This window comes from Artibeus jamaicensis, unplaced genomic scaffold, assembly GCF_021234435.1.
Source record: "Artibeus jamaicensis isolate MK-2021 breed Jamaican fruit bat unplaced genomic scaffold, CSHL_Jam_final scaffold_461, whole genome shotgun sequence".
NCBI classification, from domain to species: domain Eukaryota; kingdom Metazoa; phylum Chordata; class Mammalia; order Chiroptera; family Phyllostomidae; genus Artibeus; species Artibeus jamaicensis.
In genome coordinates, this window is record NW_026522045.1 from 11240138 (window position 1) to 11257649 (window position 17512).

Consider the following 17512-nt stretch of genomic DNA (forward strand, 5'->3'; position numbering starts at 1 on the left):
TTGGGTGCCCGTCTCTGTTCTGTATACTGTAGCTTCTGAGTGTAGCCTGTGATGGGCCAGATGCTGGGTAACTATGCGAAGCCTCTAATTTGGTCCCTTAACTAAGGTGAGTAACTTTATTTCTGGGTTGGTGGTAAAGAATAGTAGCTTTGTTTTGTTCTTTCTTGGACTGCCCCCAAGAGTTGGAATGGGGATAAGTTCATGTTGAATGAATGAATTCCAAGTCAACAATCCTTATCACAAACCACTAAGGTCATATGTATTTCATAAGTCAAAATTTTTGAATGTTAGAAAGGCAATATAGTGCATGTAGAGTATTGTACATATACTGTCAGTGGGATTTGAGGTAGCACCCCATAATCAAAATACATTATTTTTTATGGAAAAATGCATGGTCACCAAAAGTGTGTTAAACTAAGTCTGTTAATTGTCTCAGCTCAGTTCAAGTCATATTTTCCTACCAAATTAGCTTTGAAAAAAACTGACTCTGAGAGCTTTTCTGATTTGGTGATTGCCTATAAAGGATTGTGGACCTGTAATCGTCATTAGTTTTTTACCTTTAATCAAATTGATCCACAGAGGGAAAGGCACATTCTCAATGGATATTTCCTTGGAGGGTTCTCTGATGAGGTATTGTGCAGGTGATGGGCTCCTGCCTGTGTTTGTTTCATATTCTTTTGTCTTCTTTGCAGGGATTCAAGTGGGTGTCTTTTTTTATATGGTTTTTCCTTATAGTATCCTTTCCTTCCAAATGTGTACTCTGAGGGAACTAAAGAAGCAAATGCTAAAGAATATACATATGACAAAGCCAAACAAATCTGTAAGGCGGATAATCTGTATTAATAAATGCTCACAAGATAGGGACATATATTGATTATATTGTAAACTACACCATTAAGTCACTGTAGGTGAAAGAACTCCAAAAACATGCATTCATTTTTTATCAGTCCTTAGTCCCGCTGAATGTCTGACTTCAGGCCAAGGTCAAACATTCAGCATTATCTGGCTGCTAGGAGTGGTTGAATGTCCTGGGTATTAAATGTGCAGTTTCCTGAAGTCTCAAACTTCTGGAATCAGCATATGTAATGGAGGAGCCCAGCAATTCTCATGTTTAATAAGTGATCTGCAGACATTTCTTTGTCCCTCTGGAGAACCAGCACTTGAGCAAAGGTCAACCTGCTACAGCTCTGAAGGCTGTAATCCAGGCTTAGATCAAGTGAAGTAGCACTGGACTGATTTGTCTCTTAGGACAAAGTTCTTTTTGTTTGGTTTGACCTGGATGGAGAATAGAAGGAAAAAACTACTCAGTCATGCTTAGAAACAAACCAATTCAGTATGGGGGAGGAAAAATAATTTTCTTTCTACCCTTCTAGGTTTTTGCCTGAGATGCCCTTGTTATAAAAGATATATTTACAAAAGAAAAACAAATAGGTGTTGAATAAAATATATACCTCTGCTGTACATGGGAGAGACACATTGGAACAGAGTAACTCCTTGAAATGGTCTAAGCCATCTCTTTAAATACCATCTCCAGCTAAAGATAAAGGAAGAAGTTGGGGAGGGAGGGGTGAGTTTTGGGAGATGACCAAGAAAAAGCACAATAAATAACAGTAAAGTTGTTACACAGATTTAATTAAGTCCTTGCCTTCTACATGGAAGAGCTGCTAGAGATTTAGTCATCCTTCTCTTCCTGGTGCTCAGAGGGAAACACCCATACAAGTGGAGTTTCCTTTATTAGTGTAAATGTCCCTTACAAAAGGATAACTTCTACTCAGTTTTCAGAGCTTTTCCTGTGTCTGCTGTTTCTTAAAAATAGTCAGCCTAATATAATCCGTAGGCCAAAGAGACAGATTTTTGCTCCCTTTCAAAATCAAAGGGAAGTAGAGAGCCTAGGAGTGACAATATTGGGCTGCCAGATAAAATACGGGATGACTAGTTAAACGTTAATTTTAGCTAAGCATTGAATAATGTTCTAATATAAATATATCCTAAATATTGCATATAACATAAATATACTAAAACATTATTCTTTGTTTATATGAAGTTCATGTTTAACTGGGTATCTGGCATTTTTATTTGCTAAATCTGAGTGCTGGGTATTAATTAACTCACAATCCCCATAGGAGGCAAACCAGATGACATTTGTGTACTTGTTCTTTTATTTAAAATATATTTTATTTCATTGATTATGTTATTATAGTTGTCCCATTTTTATCCCCTTTATTTCCCTCCACCATCATTTTCCTCCACCACCTGTATACCTCTCCCACCATCATTCCTCCACCTTAGTTCATGTCTATGGGTCATACATGTAAGTTCTTTGGCTTCTCCATTTCCCATACTATTCTTAACCTCCCCCTGTCTATTTTGTGCCTACCATTTCTGCTACTTATTCCCTGTGCTTTCCCTATTCTTTCCCCTCCCCCTCCCCGCTGATAACCCTCCACGTGATCTCCATTTCTGTGTATCTGTTCCTGTTCTAGTTGTTTGCTTAGTTTGTTTTCATTTTTTAATTTTTTTTAGGCTTGGTTATTGAAAGTTGTTGAAAGTCCTGAGTTTGTTGTCATTTTACTATTCATAGTTTTGATCTTCTTCTTTATCTTAGATAAGTCCCTTTAACATTTCAATATGATAAGGACTTGTTGATGAACTCCTTTAATTTTAACTTATGCAGGGAGCACTTTATCTACCCTTCCATTCTAAATGATAGCTTTGCTGGATAGAGTAATCTTGGATGTAGGTCCTTGCCTTTTATGACTTTGAATTCTTCTTCCAGCCCCTTCTTGTCTATAAGGTCCCTTTTGAGAAATCAGCTGACAGTCTTATGGGAACTCCTTTATAGGTAACTGTCTCCTTTTCTCTTGCTGCTTTTAAGATTCTTTCCTTATCTTTCATGTTGGGTAATGTAATTATAATGTGCCTGGTGTGTTTCTCCATGGGTCCAACTTCTTTGGGACTCTCTGAGCTTCCTGGATTTTCTGGAAGTCTATTTCCTTTGCCAGATTGGGGAAGTTCTCCTTCATAATTTTTTCCAAATAAATTTTCCATTTCTTGCTCTTCCTCTTTTCCTTCTGGCACCCCTGTGATTCAGATGTTGGAACATTTAAGGTTGCCCCAGAGGTTCCTAAGCCTCTCCTCATTTTTTGGAATTCTTGTTTCTTCATTCTGTGCTGATTGCATATTTCATTTCTTCCTTGTGGTCCAAATTGTTGATTTGAGTTCCGGTTTCCTTCTGGTCACTGTTGGCTCCCTGTGTATTTTCCTTTATTTTACTCTTCATAGCCTTTACTTTTTCCTCTGTTTTGTGACCACACTTAATTATTTCTGTTAGCATCCTGATTACCAGTAGTTTGAACTGTGCATCTGATAGGTTGGCTGTCTCCTCATTGTTTAGTTGCATTTTTTCTGGAGCTTTTATCTGTTCTCTCATTTGGGCCATATTTTTTTTGTCTTGGCACACCTGTTACATAGTTATGGGGTGGAGCCTTAGGTGTTCACCAGGGCAGGGCAACCCACTTTGCTGCATGTGAGGGAGGGATTCAGGAGGGAACAATGCTGCTTGTTCAACTCTCTGCAGACTTTTAGGCACTTCCTCTGCTACCCACAAGCAGATTGGATGCTTTTGGTGCTGATTCCCAGGTGAGTGGGTTTGTGTACATTTTAGGACCCTGTGAGTCTCTCTAAGGAACTCTCCTGTGAGGCTGGGAGTTTCTCCTGCTACCTCAACCCCCACAGGTTTTTTTAGTCAGAGGTTTTCAGGCTTTATTTCCACGCTAGAATCCTGGGTTGCGTGGTCTGTCTCACACACCACTTGTTCCTCCTGATGTATCTGCATGGAAATGTGGGACTGCCCACTCTGCTAGCCACTGCCTTGCCACTGGTCCTCTCCATCTGGCTGTAGTCTCCGCCCCTCTTAGCAGTCTGGTTGAATGTTTCTTCTTTACACCTTGGTTGTCGGACATCCGTACAGTTCGATTTTCTATCAGTCTGTTTTTTGTTTTTAAATTTGTTGTTGTCCTTCTTCTGGTTGTGCTAGGTGGCAGAGTGTATATACCTATACCTCCATCTTTGCCAGAAGTCTATATACTTGTTCTATGTTCACAATCTCTTCGTATTTGTCTTGGGTTGAAAGATTATCTGACTGGCTACTTGTCTCCTATTGAAGTGTTGAAAATTGAGTCTTGTTTTAGAGGTTAAGAGGAAGTGTTCCTGAGTTTAAGAGGGCCTAAGAAAGGTTTCTCCATCTCCTTCCCTTACTCTCCATCTCTGTCCCTCTCCCTCCTATTGCACACACATACACACTCAAGACATACACATTTAGATGCACTTGCAAACATAAACGTGTTCGGAAAACTACCTGCTTGCCTTTTAATTTTTATATTACATTTTCTGGGTTAGAATTTGGTTGTTGTTATTATTATTATTATTATTATTATTATTATTATTAAAGTATCATTGTCTCACTGGATCTAGCATTTCTTTTAAATACTTATGCTTCATTCATTTTCCATTGCAGATTTTTCTCCTGGCCTGCCCTCCATGTCCGGGAGCTATCGTCATCTTCAAGTAAGGGAAAATTGTTTTTTACACTGTTGCCACTGCTATTCAGACTACTTTTGTCTGTTTGATAACCTAGGGTGATGGGCTCATTGCTGTGAATTCTGTGGGCCTGCACTGCTTTGTCTCTGTGCATCCCAAGGGACAAAAGTCTGTGAGGTCTCAGTGAAACAGGGAACTATTGTATGTGGAGATCTGGCTTTTGTCAAGCCCTGACAAATCCTTTTTAGCTATTCCTTGTGGTAGTGGTTTATCACCAAGGCCTGCTCCCTTGGAAGTTTTCTGTCTTCTTAAACTTCTGCTTGAGAGCAAGCTGGGGACAAGACATTTTATCTCATCTCAAGATTCTTTTCTTTATGGTCCTGTCACTCCAGTGAAGATATGTCTTCACTTTGAAGGTCTTTGTTTTTGTGTTTTATGTTTTTTCCTTTTAAAGTGAGGAGAGAAAAGTATCAGCTTATTACAAGTCCTGGCTTTCTTAAAAATAGCAAGCATTAAACCCATTAAAGTGAATTTCAGGCAAATTGTATTTAGCTGATGGCACATTTGCTTAAATAAAATTCTTAAGAGTCCTGGAACCATCATTGTAACCATGAGTTGTGACCATCTCATTTATTAAGCCTTTCATTAGAGTTGCTAATAGGAAGCCAAATTGACCAAATTAATGTCATCTCTTTTCTCCTTCCCTGACCCCATTTTGGAGCTCTTCCTGACCAGTGAAATGGCCATAGGCCGGGGGGAACAGACAAAAAGTAAAGAGCCCAGAAATTCTTGGATAATTGAGAGTGATGTAAATGGCTTTCTGATATACATAAATCATTAAAGTGTTAGGTATGGGAAAATATACTATATTTTCTGCTTCAAATAGCTTCTTGCAGTAGTCACCCAGTCTCTTGGCTTTGGTGAGTAACTTTCTGCTGAATGAGGGGTAATAGAACTTGTTTTCATGTTATCTCCCACTTGGACAGCTCCTGAGTGCAAGAGGTATTTAACACTGTTTCCTTCCTTGATTTTTCAAAATGAGCTCTGTTTTTTAGTGTGATGTTTTCAAAGTAACATATATTCATTTTATTTCTTTTTTACGAAAGTAAAATTCTCATTATAGAAAACGCAGGGACACATAAAGAAGAAAATAAACATCACCCTTAATTCTATCGTTAAGAGATAATTTTTGTTATTTTATTTCTTTATAAGGAGAGATCCTCTTTAGGATTTTTACTGTATCTTTTTAAAACTTATTTCATTTTATATATACCATATTTTGCTGTGTATAATGTGCACTCTTTTCACCCAAATTATTGAGGGGAAAAATAAGGATGTGCATTATATATAGGCAGTACTGATTCTGTATCTGTATAAAAGTTTTTACTTGTTATGTATGCTTATGTGTTAAAAGTGGAACTCTAGAAAGCAATAATGATATCCATATGTAAAATAATACCCTGAAATATAATAATCAGTTTTGTTTCTAAATATAAATAAGTAAATAATTGAATTAAAAATTAAAACAAAAGATTTTTTCCCTGAAAGTTTGGGCCAAAGATGTGGATGTGCATGATCCTTGGCAAAAATACGGTACATTTTATATGTAAAATACATAAATATGACTGCTGGATTTATATTTTTTTTTACAGTTGCCTTTTTTTCCTTTTCCTTGTTTTGTTTGGCTCCTCTGTTTTTCCATGACATCCTTGTATATTACCAAACAAATATGTATCCTTCCATATTTTTTCATGTTCATATGTGTATATAGACACATACACAATTACACAGGTTTTTGTTCATTATTTTACAAATATATAATTTTATATATAATACACTTTGCTTCTTTCAATCAACACTATCTCATTGAATTCTATTGAAGTCTATTGGTACAGATCTTACTCTTTTAAAACAAGGGTTCAGAATATTTTATACAGATGCAACAACCTATTTAGCCATTCTCCTAGTAATGAACACTTACATTCATTCTTTCTAGATTTCTGCCACTATAATCAATGCTGAAATAAACATCATTGTGCATATTCCCTTATATGCTGGTGCTATATACATTTATATGTACATACATACACACATGTGAATTTTATATATAATGTATATATATATTTGTGACATATTTGTCCATATTGATTTATAAAAACAGGCTATTATAATTTACTTTTACCTTTTGTACACAAATATGAGATTATTCTTCATATCCTTACTAGCATAAGGCGTTATAGTTCTTTTATAATTTTACAATTTACTGGATGAATTTCCTCGATTACTAATGCATTTCATCATTATCTTATACTTTTTTGTCCAATTAAATTTGTTTCTTGAATTATCTGTTCATATTATCTGCCCATTTTTATGGGTTTTTATATTTTTCTTAATTTGTAACACCTCTTTGCATATTTTAGTTATTGGCTCTTTGTCTATCATTGTTATAGATAATCTCTCCCAAATCTGTATGTGTTGACTTTGTTAATGGTATATTTTTTCCACATTTTTTTTCACTTTTTCATATCCAAATATGAGTTTTTTATTATGTAAGTTCCGGTTTCCAGTCTTGGTCAAGACTATTTTCTTAAAGGTGAATAACCAGTTAGTTATAGTAGCATAAGATATTAAATAATCCCTATTATTCCCTGTGAACTGAACTACCATCTATGGCATCTCATGAACTTTTTAAAATTCAATTTATTGGGGTGACATTGGCTAATAAAATTATATAGCTTTCAGATGTAGAATTCTATAATGTATCACCTGTATATTGTATGGTGTGTTCACTATCCAAAGCCAATCTCCTTCCACCATCATAAATTCACCCCTCACCCTCTTCTACCTCCCCTGCAGTCCTCTTTCCCTATGTTAATCACCATACTGTTGTCTGTATTAGGTTTCTTTTGTTTGTTTAATCTCTTCACCTTCCCCCCCCCCCCCCCCCCCCTGCAGCCCTCTAATCCCCACCCCTCTAATGGCTCTCAGTCTCTCCTCCGAATCTGAGTCTGTTTATATTTTGTTAGTTTATTTTGTTCATTAGATTTCACATATAAGTGAAATCATATGGTGTTTGTCTTTCTCTGACTGGCTTATTTCACTTAGCATAATACTCTTCAGGTCCATCTATGCTGTGGCAGAAGGTAAGATTTCTTTTTTATGGCTGAGTAGTATTCCATTGTGTGAATGTACCCATGCTTTTGTATATACCAATATGCTGATGGAAACATGGGCTACTTCCAAATCTTGGCTATTGTAAGTACTGCTGCAAAGAACATAGGATGTATATATATTTTTGAATTAATGTTTTTGGGTTTCTTTGTATATATAGTCCCAGAATTTATATTGCTGGGTCATAAGACAGTCCATTTTTTTTTTCCTTTTTTCTAATTGTTGTTCAATTACAACTGTCCTCAATATCTCCCCATTATTCCCCTCCACCCTACCCTCCTCCACCTCCCACATTCAATCCTACCTCCCCATTGTTTTTGCCCATGGGTCTTTTATACATGTTCCTTGGCAACCTTTCTCCTTCTTTTGCCCATTATGCCCCTCCTGCCACTCCTCTGGTCACTGTCAATTCTTTATTCCCATGCCTCTGGTTCTATATTGCTTGCTTGTTTGTTTTGTTGATTACATTCCACTATAGATGGGTTCATATGGTATTTGTCTTTCATGGCCTGGCATACTTTACTTAGCATAATGCTTTCCAGATAGTTCCATTTTTAAATGTTGAGGAAACTCCATACTCTTTTCCATAGTGGCTGCACAAGTCTGCATTCCCACCAACAGTGCACGAGGGTTCTCTTTTCTCCCCATCTGTGCCAACACTTGTTGTTTGTTGATTTATTGATGATAGGTAGCCTGACAGATGTGAGTTGATATCTCATTGTGGTTTTAACTTGTATTTCTGTGATGATTAGTGATGTTGAGCATCTTTTTATATGTCTATGGGCCATCTGTATGTACTCTTTGGAGAAGTGTCTATTCAGGTCCTTTGACCATTTTTTAATTAGATTGTTTGTTTTTTTGGTGTTGAGTTGTATAAGTTCTTTATAAACTTTGGATATTAATCCCTTATGAGTTGAATTATTGGTGTATAAGTTCTCCCATTTAATAGATTTTCTTTTCATTTTGTTGATGATTTCCTTTCCTGTGCAAAAACTTTTTAGTTTGATGTAGTCCCATTTATTTATTTTATCTTTTGTTTACCTTGCCTGAGGGGATATATCAGAAAAAAAATGTTGGTATGAGAAATGTCCAAGATTTTACTGCTTATTTTTTTTAAGATTTTTATTGTCTTGAGTCTAATATTTAAGTCTTTAATCCACTTTGAATTTATTCTTGTGTATAGTGTATAATAAGGTGGTATATTTCCTTTTTTCTTGCATGTATTTGTCCAGTTTTCTCAACAATTTATTGATTAGTATTTTGTTACCCCATTGTATCTTCCTGCCTCCTCTGTCAAATATTAATTGACTATAAAGGTGTGAGTTTACTTCAGGGCTCTCTATTCTGTTCCATTGGTCCATGTGTCTCTTCTTATGTTACTACCAGGCTCTTTTGATTAGTATAGACTTGTAGTACAGTTTGATATCAGGTAACATGATTCTTCCAACTATTCCACCTAAAATTTTGAAGCATTTATTCTATTTCTGTAAAGATATGTTCTATCAAGATTCCACTATGTCATTGGAATCTTGATAGGAATTGTATTCAATCTATAGATTGCTTTTGGTAACATGGGCACTTTAATGATGTTAATTTTTCCTATCTATGAACACAGTATATGCTTCCACTTATTTGTATCTTCTTTATTTTCTTTATTTAGTGTCTCATAAATTTTCAAGTGCAGGTTTTTTATATTCTTCATTAAATTTATTGCTAGATATTTTTTGAAGCAATTGTAAATGGGATTGTTTCTGCTAGTTTATTATTGGTGTATAGAAATGCAACTGATTTCTGGATATTTATTTTGTATCCTGCTACTTTACTAAATCCATTTATCAGCTGTAGTAGTTTTTCATGGAATCTTTAGGGTTGTCTATATACAGTATCATGTCATCTGCAACTAATGACAGTTTTACTTCCTTTCCAATTCGGGTGCCATTTATTTCTTCTTCTTGTGACTGCTGTGGCTAGGACTTCTAGTACTATGTTGAATAAGGAGAGATGAAAGTGGACATCCCTGTCTTTTCCTGATCTTGAGGGGAATGCTTGTAGTTTTTGCCTATTGACTATGGTTTTGGCTGTGGGTTTGTCATATATGGCCTTTATAATGTTTAACTATGTTCTCTCTATTCCCACTTTGCTGAGAGTTTTTAAAGTCATAAATGGGTGCTGGATTTTATCACATGCTTTCTCTACAGCTTTGATAGGACCATGTGATTTTCATACTTCATTTTTTTATGTGGAATATCACATTTATTGATTTGCAATACTGTACCAGCCTTGCATCCCCAGAATAAATCCCAAGTATCATGGTGTATGATATTTTTAATGTATTCCTGGATTGGTTTGCTAATATTTTGTTGAGGACTTCAGCATTTGTGTTCATCAGGGACATTGGACTATAATTTTATTTTTTTGTAGTGTCCTTATCTGCTTTTGGAAATGTAATAATGCTGGACTCATAGAATGAACTTGGAAGCCTTCCCTTTTCTTGAATTTTTTGGAATAGTTTGAGAAGGAAAGTTGTTCTTCTTTGAATGTTTGATAAAATGTACTCATAAAGCCATCTGGTATAGGACTTTTGATTGTTTGGAGATTTATTTATTAGTACTTCAATTTCATTAGTTTTAATTGATCTATTCCAATTTTCTGATTCTTCCTGATTCAGTTTTGGAAGATTGTATGTTTCTAGGAATTTATCATTTTGTCCAGACTCTCCAGATTGTTGGTATATAGTTGTTCATATTATTTTTCTCACAATCCTTTGTATTTCTGTGGTGTTAGTTGTTGCTTTCCCCCTTTATTTCTTGCTTATCTTCTCACAGAACCAGCTTTGGTTTCATTGATCTTTTATATTGTTTTTCTTAGAGTCTATTCTATTTATTTCTGCTCTGGCATTTATTATTATTTCTTCCTACTCAGTTGGCCTTTGTTGTGCCTTTTCTAGGTTCTTTAAATGTAAAATTAGATTGCTTATTTGAGATTTTTCTTGTTCCTTGAGGTAGGCCTATAATGCTATGAATTTCATTTTTATATATGCTTTCACTGTGTCACATTAATTTTGGGTTGTTTATCCTCATTTTCATTTGTTTCAAGGTATCTTTTTATTTTTTCCTTGATTTCATTGTTAACTCATTCATTGTTTACTAACAGGTTATTTAGCCTCCATGTATTTCTGTGATTTTCATTTTTTTTCTTTGTTTGATTTCTTGTTTAATACCATCATGGTCCATGAATATGCTTGATATTACTTCAGACTTCTTAATTTATTGAGACTTGTTTTGTGTCCTAACATGTGTTCTATCCTAGAATATGTTCCAGGTGCATTTGAAAGGAATGTATATTCTGTTGTTTGAGTTTAAATTCTCTGAACGTGTCAATTAAATCCACCTTATCTAGTGTGTCATTTTTTTGTTTGTGTATTGATTTTCTGTCTAGAAGATCTATCCATTGAAGTCAATGCAGTGTTACAATCTACTACTATGACTGTATTACTGTTGATTTCTCCCTTTATATCCATCGAGATTTTCTTTATATATTTAGGTGCTTCTATTTTGGATGAATAAGTGTTTACAAGAGTTACATCCTCTTGTTGGAGTGTTCCATTTATCACTGTGTAATGTCCTTCTTTGTCTCTTAGTATAGCCTTTGATTTAAAATCAATTTTTTCAGATATAATATTGCTACCCCAGGGTTTTTTTTTATTTCCATTTACTTTTAGTCCATTTACTTTCATTTATCTTTTGTTCTGAGGTGGGTCTCTTATCCATTCAGCTACCCTATGACTTTTTATTGGAGCATTTAAACCATTTATATTTAAAGTGCATATTGATAGGTATGTATTATTATTATTGTCATTTTATTATTTTAACTGTGTTCTTTTTTTCCCTTGTTTTAAAATATGGAATGCTTCACAAATTTTCCTTTCATCCTTGTGCAGGGGCCATGCTAATCTTCTCTGTATCATTCCAATTTTAGTATATGTGCTGCTGAAGTGAGCCTTTTCTTCTTCCTCTTGTAAAGAAGATCCTTTAACATTTCTGCTAATACTGTTTTGGTAGTAAAGAACTCCTTTAGGTTTTTCTTGTCTGGAAAGCCCTGTATTTCTCCAGTTTTAAACAATAGCCATGCTGGGTAATGTAGTTTTGGTTGTTGGCCCTTGCTTTTCATCACTGTAAATATTTCTCGCTAGTCTTTTTTTGGCCTCAGGTGTTTCTTTTGAGGAATCAGGTGACAGTCTTATGGGAGCTCCCTTGTAGGTTAACTGTCATTCTCTTGCTGGTTTTCAGATTCTCTCTTTCTCTTTAAGCTTTGTCATTATGGTTTGTCTTATTGGGTTCATGTTGTTTGGGACTCTCTGCACTTCCTGGACCTGTTTGTCTTTTTCCTTCAGCATGGTAGGGAAGTTTTCAGTCATTATTTCTTTAAATAGATTCACATTTCCTTGCTTGCTCTCTTCTCCTTCAGTTACTCCTATGATGTGGATGTTTATATGCTTTATATTATCCCAAATGTCCCTTAAACTATTCTCATTATTTAAAATTTTGTTTTGTTTTGGCTACTCTGGTTTTCTTGTCTTCCAAATCACTGATTCAATCCTCTGCTTCTTTTAACTTACTATTTATTCCTTCTAGTGTATTCTTCATTTCTGATATTGTATTCTTTATTTGTGACTTTTTTTCTAGTTTATGTGTCCTTTTTCATGTTGTTGTAATTCTCACTAAGATCTTTGATATCTTTTATAACCATTTTCTAAACTCTGCATCTGACAAATTGCTTACGTCCATTTCATGTAGCTCTTTTTCTGGAGCTTTCTGCTGTTCTTTCATTTAGGGCCTGTTTCTTTGTATTCTCATTTGGCTGCCTCATTATGTTTGTTTGCATGTATTAGGTAGATATACTATGACTGACTCCCAGTCTTGGTAGCATGGTTTTATGTCATAGGTGTCCTGTAGGACCCAGGGGTACAGTCTCCTTTATCACCTGAGCCGGGTGCTCCAGGAATGTTCCTTGTGGGCATTATGTGGGTCCTCCTGCTGTAATTTCATCTTGATTGCTATTGGCCCACTCATGCATGGTGTCTACCCTCAGGCTGGTTGAATGTGAAGAACAACTATGACCACAGTGTAGAAGCTGCTGTGCAGGTACTGACCACAAGGAACAGAATTTGCCTCAGCAGCATCTGGTGACTGCTGGGATCTCTCTTTGGATATGCAGCTTGTGAATCTATATGCATCCCGCTCTAATGCTGTCTGAAGCTTCTCACTGTATGTGTTGTTTCTGGGGCCTCTCAGGAGGGACTCTGCTGCAGGCCTATGTTAGATGCTTACTGTGACTGATCCTGGCTAACCTAGTTGGGGCTACAAAGCAATCCACATTTTTTGTTCTCCTTTGGGCCTGGGTGTGCTGAGGAATCATTAAACTGTGCATCATGGCTGGCTTTACCAGCACCAGGCCTTTGGGTAGGTCATCAAATATCCCAAGGAATGCCAAGATCTGCCTCTGGTTATATTCAAGTTTCATGAGGTAGATTCTTAGTGAGTTACCAGGTAGGGGTGATCGGTGTTCACCAAATCTATACAGTTTGAGACTTAGTCCCAGTGCTGGTTCTGAGGCCACTCAGCAAATGTCCCCAGGCATACCATGTCTAGCTACCACCTGCTGGATGCTTGCATACCTTTGTGGTGGGGTGAGGTCTCAAGGGACTTTTTAAGGTGAGTCTAGCAGAGTGTATCAGGTCCAAACAACAAAATTTGACCATTTGAAGGGAAGTGTCTACACCAGTTAGGCATTTCCCCCATCCTAAAGCCACACAACTCAGTCTGTCCCAGATTCTTCCAGGAGTCTGATCTTAGCAGGGCAGGGCAGGGAAGAGAAACTGAGGTCTGTGGCTCTGGGGAGTGAACCGAAAGGACAGCCACCAGGATCCCTGTTCTGAGTCCCTCTCCCACACTGCAGATGTCATCTGGGGTGGAACACTCCCCTCCTTGTGGCATCAGGCTGGGGGAATGCAAAAGCCCCAGCCTATGGGCTCCCTATCCCACCACCCTGTGGTGTTTGTGCCATGCTGAATTAACAGCCTGGCCTATAGAGTTTTGGACACACCAAGTGGATGTCAGTGACTGAGTAGTATGGTTTTGGGGCTGGGGTCATTCTCAGCTAGTCTTCAGTTGTTATTCAGGTTGCTTGCTCTATATTTTAGTTGTAATTCTGGTTTTGTTCTGGGAGGATTTCAGGGTGATATCTACCTACTATGGTGCCAACTCACTTCTCAGGAGTCAGGAGAGGGGGAGATGTGGTAAAGTTCGGGAGAAGCCACAGAGATACACAACTCATTCGGCCCTGTAATCTGCCCAGATTTTTAAGGTAGAGTGAGCAGTTGTTATTCAGGTTGCTTGCTGTATATTTTAGTTGTAATTCTGGTTTTGTTCTGGGAGGATTTCAGGGTGATATCTACCTAGCATGGTGCCATCATGGATCCTCCTCATGAAGTTTTTATATACTAGTATAGATTTATGAATTCTCTACTCTGTTTCATCTATTTGTGTACTGTGTACCGAAGACATATTGGTTTATTACATTCACATAAAATATTTCTCTTAGCTATTCCTTGGCATTTTTATATATAAATTTTCATATCACTTTTATTCAACCCTTACCATCATTTGGAGTCTAATTAATATTGCATTAATATTTATATTTCAGTTCGATGAGCATTGATTTTTAAAAATGATATAGCCATCTTACTTAAGAAATGATAATTTCCCTATCTGTTTAGATCTTGCCTTTCAATTATATCCATCATATATACACACATAAACACACACACATATATACACATATATATATGCTGCATACTTCTCTTGATATAGTTTTCTTAAAGAATTAGTGGCTTTTTTTCATTGTTTATTATAAGTGGAATATTTTTGTTCTTTCCATTTTTTGTTTTCTTTTTATTTATTCTTGTTTATTCTATTATAATTGTCCCAGTTTTTCCCCTTTTGCCTTCCTCTGTCCATCCCTCCCCCCACAATCCATCCCCACAGTGTTGTCCATGTCCATGGTCATTCATACATATTCTTTGACTACTCCCTTCCCCTTTTTTCCACGATTTCCTCCCACCCCCTTTCCTCTGGCAGCTGTCAGTCTGTTCCCTCTTTCCAGGCCTTTGGTTCTTTTTTGCTCCTTAGTTTATTTTGTTCATTAAATTCCTCTTATAAGTGAGATTGTATGGTACTTGTTTTTCACCTAGTGTAATACTTAGCTTATGCTTATTTCACTTAGCATAATACTCTCCAGTTTCATCTGTGCTGTTGCAAAAGGTAGGAGTTCCTTCCTTCTTTCGGCTGCATTGTATTCTATTGTGCAAATGTACCACAGTTTTTTGAACCACTCATTTACTGATGGGCAGTTACGATGATTATGACACTTTGCTACTGTATATAGAACTGCTATGAACACAGGGATGCATAGTTTCTTTTGAATTGGTGTTTCCAGATTTTTAGGGTATAATCCCATCAGCGGAATTGCTGGATGAAAAGGAAGTTCCATTTTTAATTTTTTGAGAAAATTCCATACCGTTTTCCACAATGGCTGCACCAGTCTGCCTTTCCACCAACAGTGCACTAGGGTTCCCTTTTCTTCACTTTCTCGCCAGTACTTCTTATTTGTTGATTTATTAATGATAGTTATTCTGGCAGGTGTGAGGTGATATCTCATTGTGGTTTTAATTTGCATTTATCTGATGGCTAGTGATGTTAAGCTTATTTTCAAAGGTTTATGGGCCCTCTGTATGTCCTTCTTGGAGGAGTGTCTATTCAGGGCCTTAGCTCATTTTTTAATTGGATGGTTTGTCTTCCTGGTGTTGACTCATATTATATATTTTGGACATCAAACCCTACTCTGAGGTGTCATTGACAAATACGTTTTCCCATACAATTGGTTCCCTTTTCATTTTGATGATGGTTTCTTTAGCCATGCAGAAGCTTTTAAATTTGATGTAGTCCCATTTATTTTTTCCTTTATTTTTCTTGCCCTAGGATATATATCAGCAAATATATTGCTGCCTGAGATATGTGATATTCTACTGCCTATGTTTTCCACTACGACTTTAATGGTATTATGACTTATGTTTAAGTCTTCTATCTATTTTGAGTTAATTCTGATGTATGGTGTAAGTTGGTGGTCTAGTTTCATTTTTTGCATATACCAGTCCAGTTCTCCCATCACCATCTATTGAATAGGCTATTTTTACTCCATTTTATGCTTGTGCCACTTTTTAGAAATATTAATTGACCATGGAGACATGGGTTCATTCTGAACTCTCTATTCTGCTCCATTGACCTATGTGTCTGTTATTATGTCAGTACCAGTCTGCTTTGATTACACTAGCCTTGTAGTATAGTTTGATATCAAGTATTATGATCCCTCCAACTTTATTCTTTCTCAAGATTGCTGAGGCTATTCGGGGTCCTTTTTGGTTCCATATAAATTTTTCAAGTATTTGTTCTAGATCTGTAAAATATGCTATTGGTACTTTAATAGTGATTGCATTGAATTTATAGATTGCTTTGGGTAGTATGGACATTGTAATGATCCTAGTTCTTCCAATATATGAACAGGGTATATGCTCCAATTATTTGTATTTTACTCAATTTCTTTCTTCAGTGTCCTATAGTTTTCCAAGTATAGGTCTTTTACCACATTGGTTAAAGTAATACCTAGGTATTTTATTATTTTTTATAATAAAATGGATTTTTTTCTTAGTTTCTCTTTCTGATAGTTTATTGTTGGTGTACAAAAATGCCATCAATTTCTGAATATTGACTTTCTATACTACTGCATTGCCAAATTCACTTATTGGGTTGACTAGCTTTTTTGGTGCAGCATATAGGGTTTTCTGTGTACATTATCATGTCATCTGCAAATAATGACAGTTTTACTTCCTCCTTTCCATTTTGGATGCCTTTCATTTCTTCTTCTGATTTGATTGCTGTGTCTAGGACCTTCCATACTATGTTGAATAAGAGTGGTAAAAGTAAATACCCTTGTCTTGCTTCTGATCTTAAAGGAAATGCTTTTAATTTTTGCCCATTGAGTATGATGTTGACATACCTTTTTTGTATATGGTTGTAATTATGTTGAGGTATGTTCCCTCTATTTCCACTATGATTGTTTTCATCTTATATCAGTGCTGGATTTTATCAAATGGTTTTTCTGCATGTATTGATATCATCATTTGATTTTTGTCTTTCATTTTGTTTATGTGATGAATCACATTTATTGATTTGGGAACACTACACCAGCCTTGCATCCCTGGGATGAATCCCACTTGATCATGGTGTATGATCTTTTTAATGTATTATTGCATCCAGTTTGATAGTATTTTGTTGAGGATTTTCACATCTATGTTCATTAGGATATTGGCCTGTAATTTTCTTTCTTTGTTATGCCTTTATCTGGTTTTGGAGTTAGGATAATACTGGCTTCATAAAAAGAGTTCGGGAGTCTTCCCTCCTCTTGAATTTTTTTGGAATAGTTTGAGAAGGATAGGTGTTAGTTCTTCTTTGAATGTTTGGTAAAATTCTCCTGTGAAGCCATCTGGTCCAGGGCTTTTGTTTGATGGTGGTTTTTTGTTTACTGCTTCAATTTTGCTGGTTTTCATTAATCTATTCAGGTTTTCTGCTTCTTCCTGATTCAGTTTTGAAAGACTGTATGTCTAGAAATTCACATGTTTACCCAGGTTGTGCAATATCTTGGCACATAGATGTTCATAGTAATTTCTTACAATCCTTTGTATTTC

The 17512-nt window shown here is 36.1% G+C and overlaps 1 protein-coding gene and 1 non-coding gene across 7 annotated transcripts in view; one reads left to right on the forward strand and one right to left on the reverse strand.

Moving 5' to 3' along the window:
* TMEM164 (transmembrane protein 164) overlaps nt 1-17512 on the forward strand; it is a 209814-nt gene that overhangs the window by 89000 nt on the left and 103302 nt on the right. For 4 of the 6 annotated variants that reach the window (XM_053657459.1, XM_053657455.1, XM_053657456.1 and 1 more), the window contains one exon: nt 4517-4566. The exons of the other annotated variants lie outside the window; for them this stretch is intronic. Coding sequence is in view for 2 of the 4 variants with exons in the window: in XM_053657455.1 (XP_053513430.1) it covers nt 4517-4566 (50 nt within the window). In the remaining 2 variants the exon portion in view is untranslated. The remainder of the gene's footprint in view (nt 1-4516; nt 4567-17512) is intronic. 6 annotated transcript variants of the gene reach the window in all.
* On the reverse strand, nt 11606-11710 carry LOC119057193 (U6 spliceosomal RNA). The gene has a single exon (XR_005084033.2). It is a non-coding gene; the product is annotated as a U6 spliceosomal RNA (small nuclear RNA).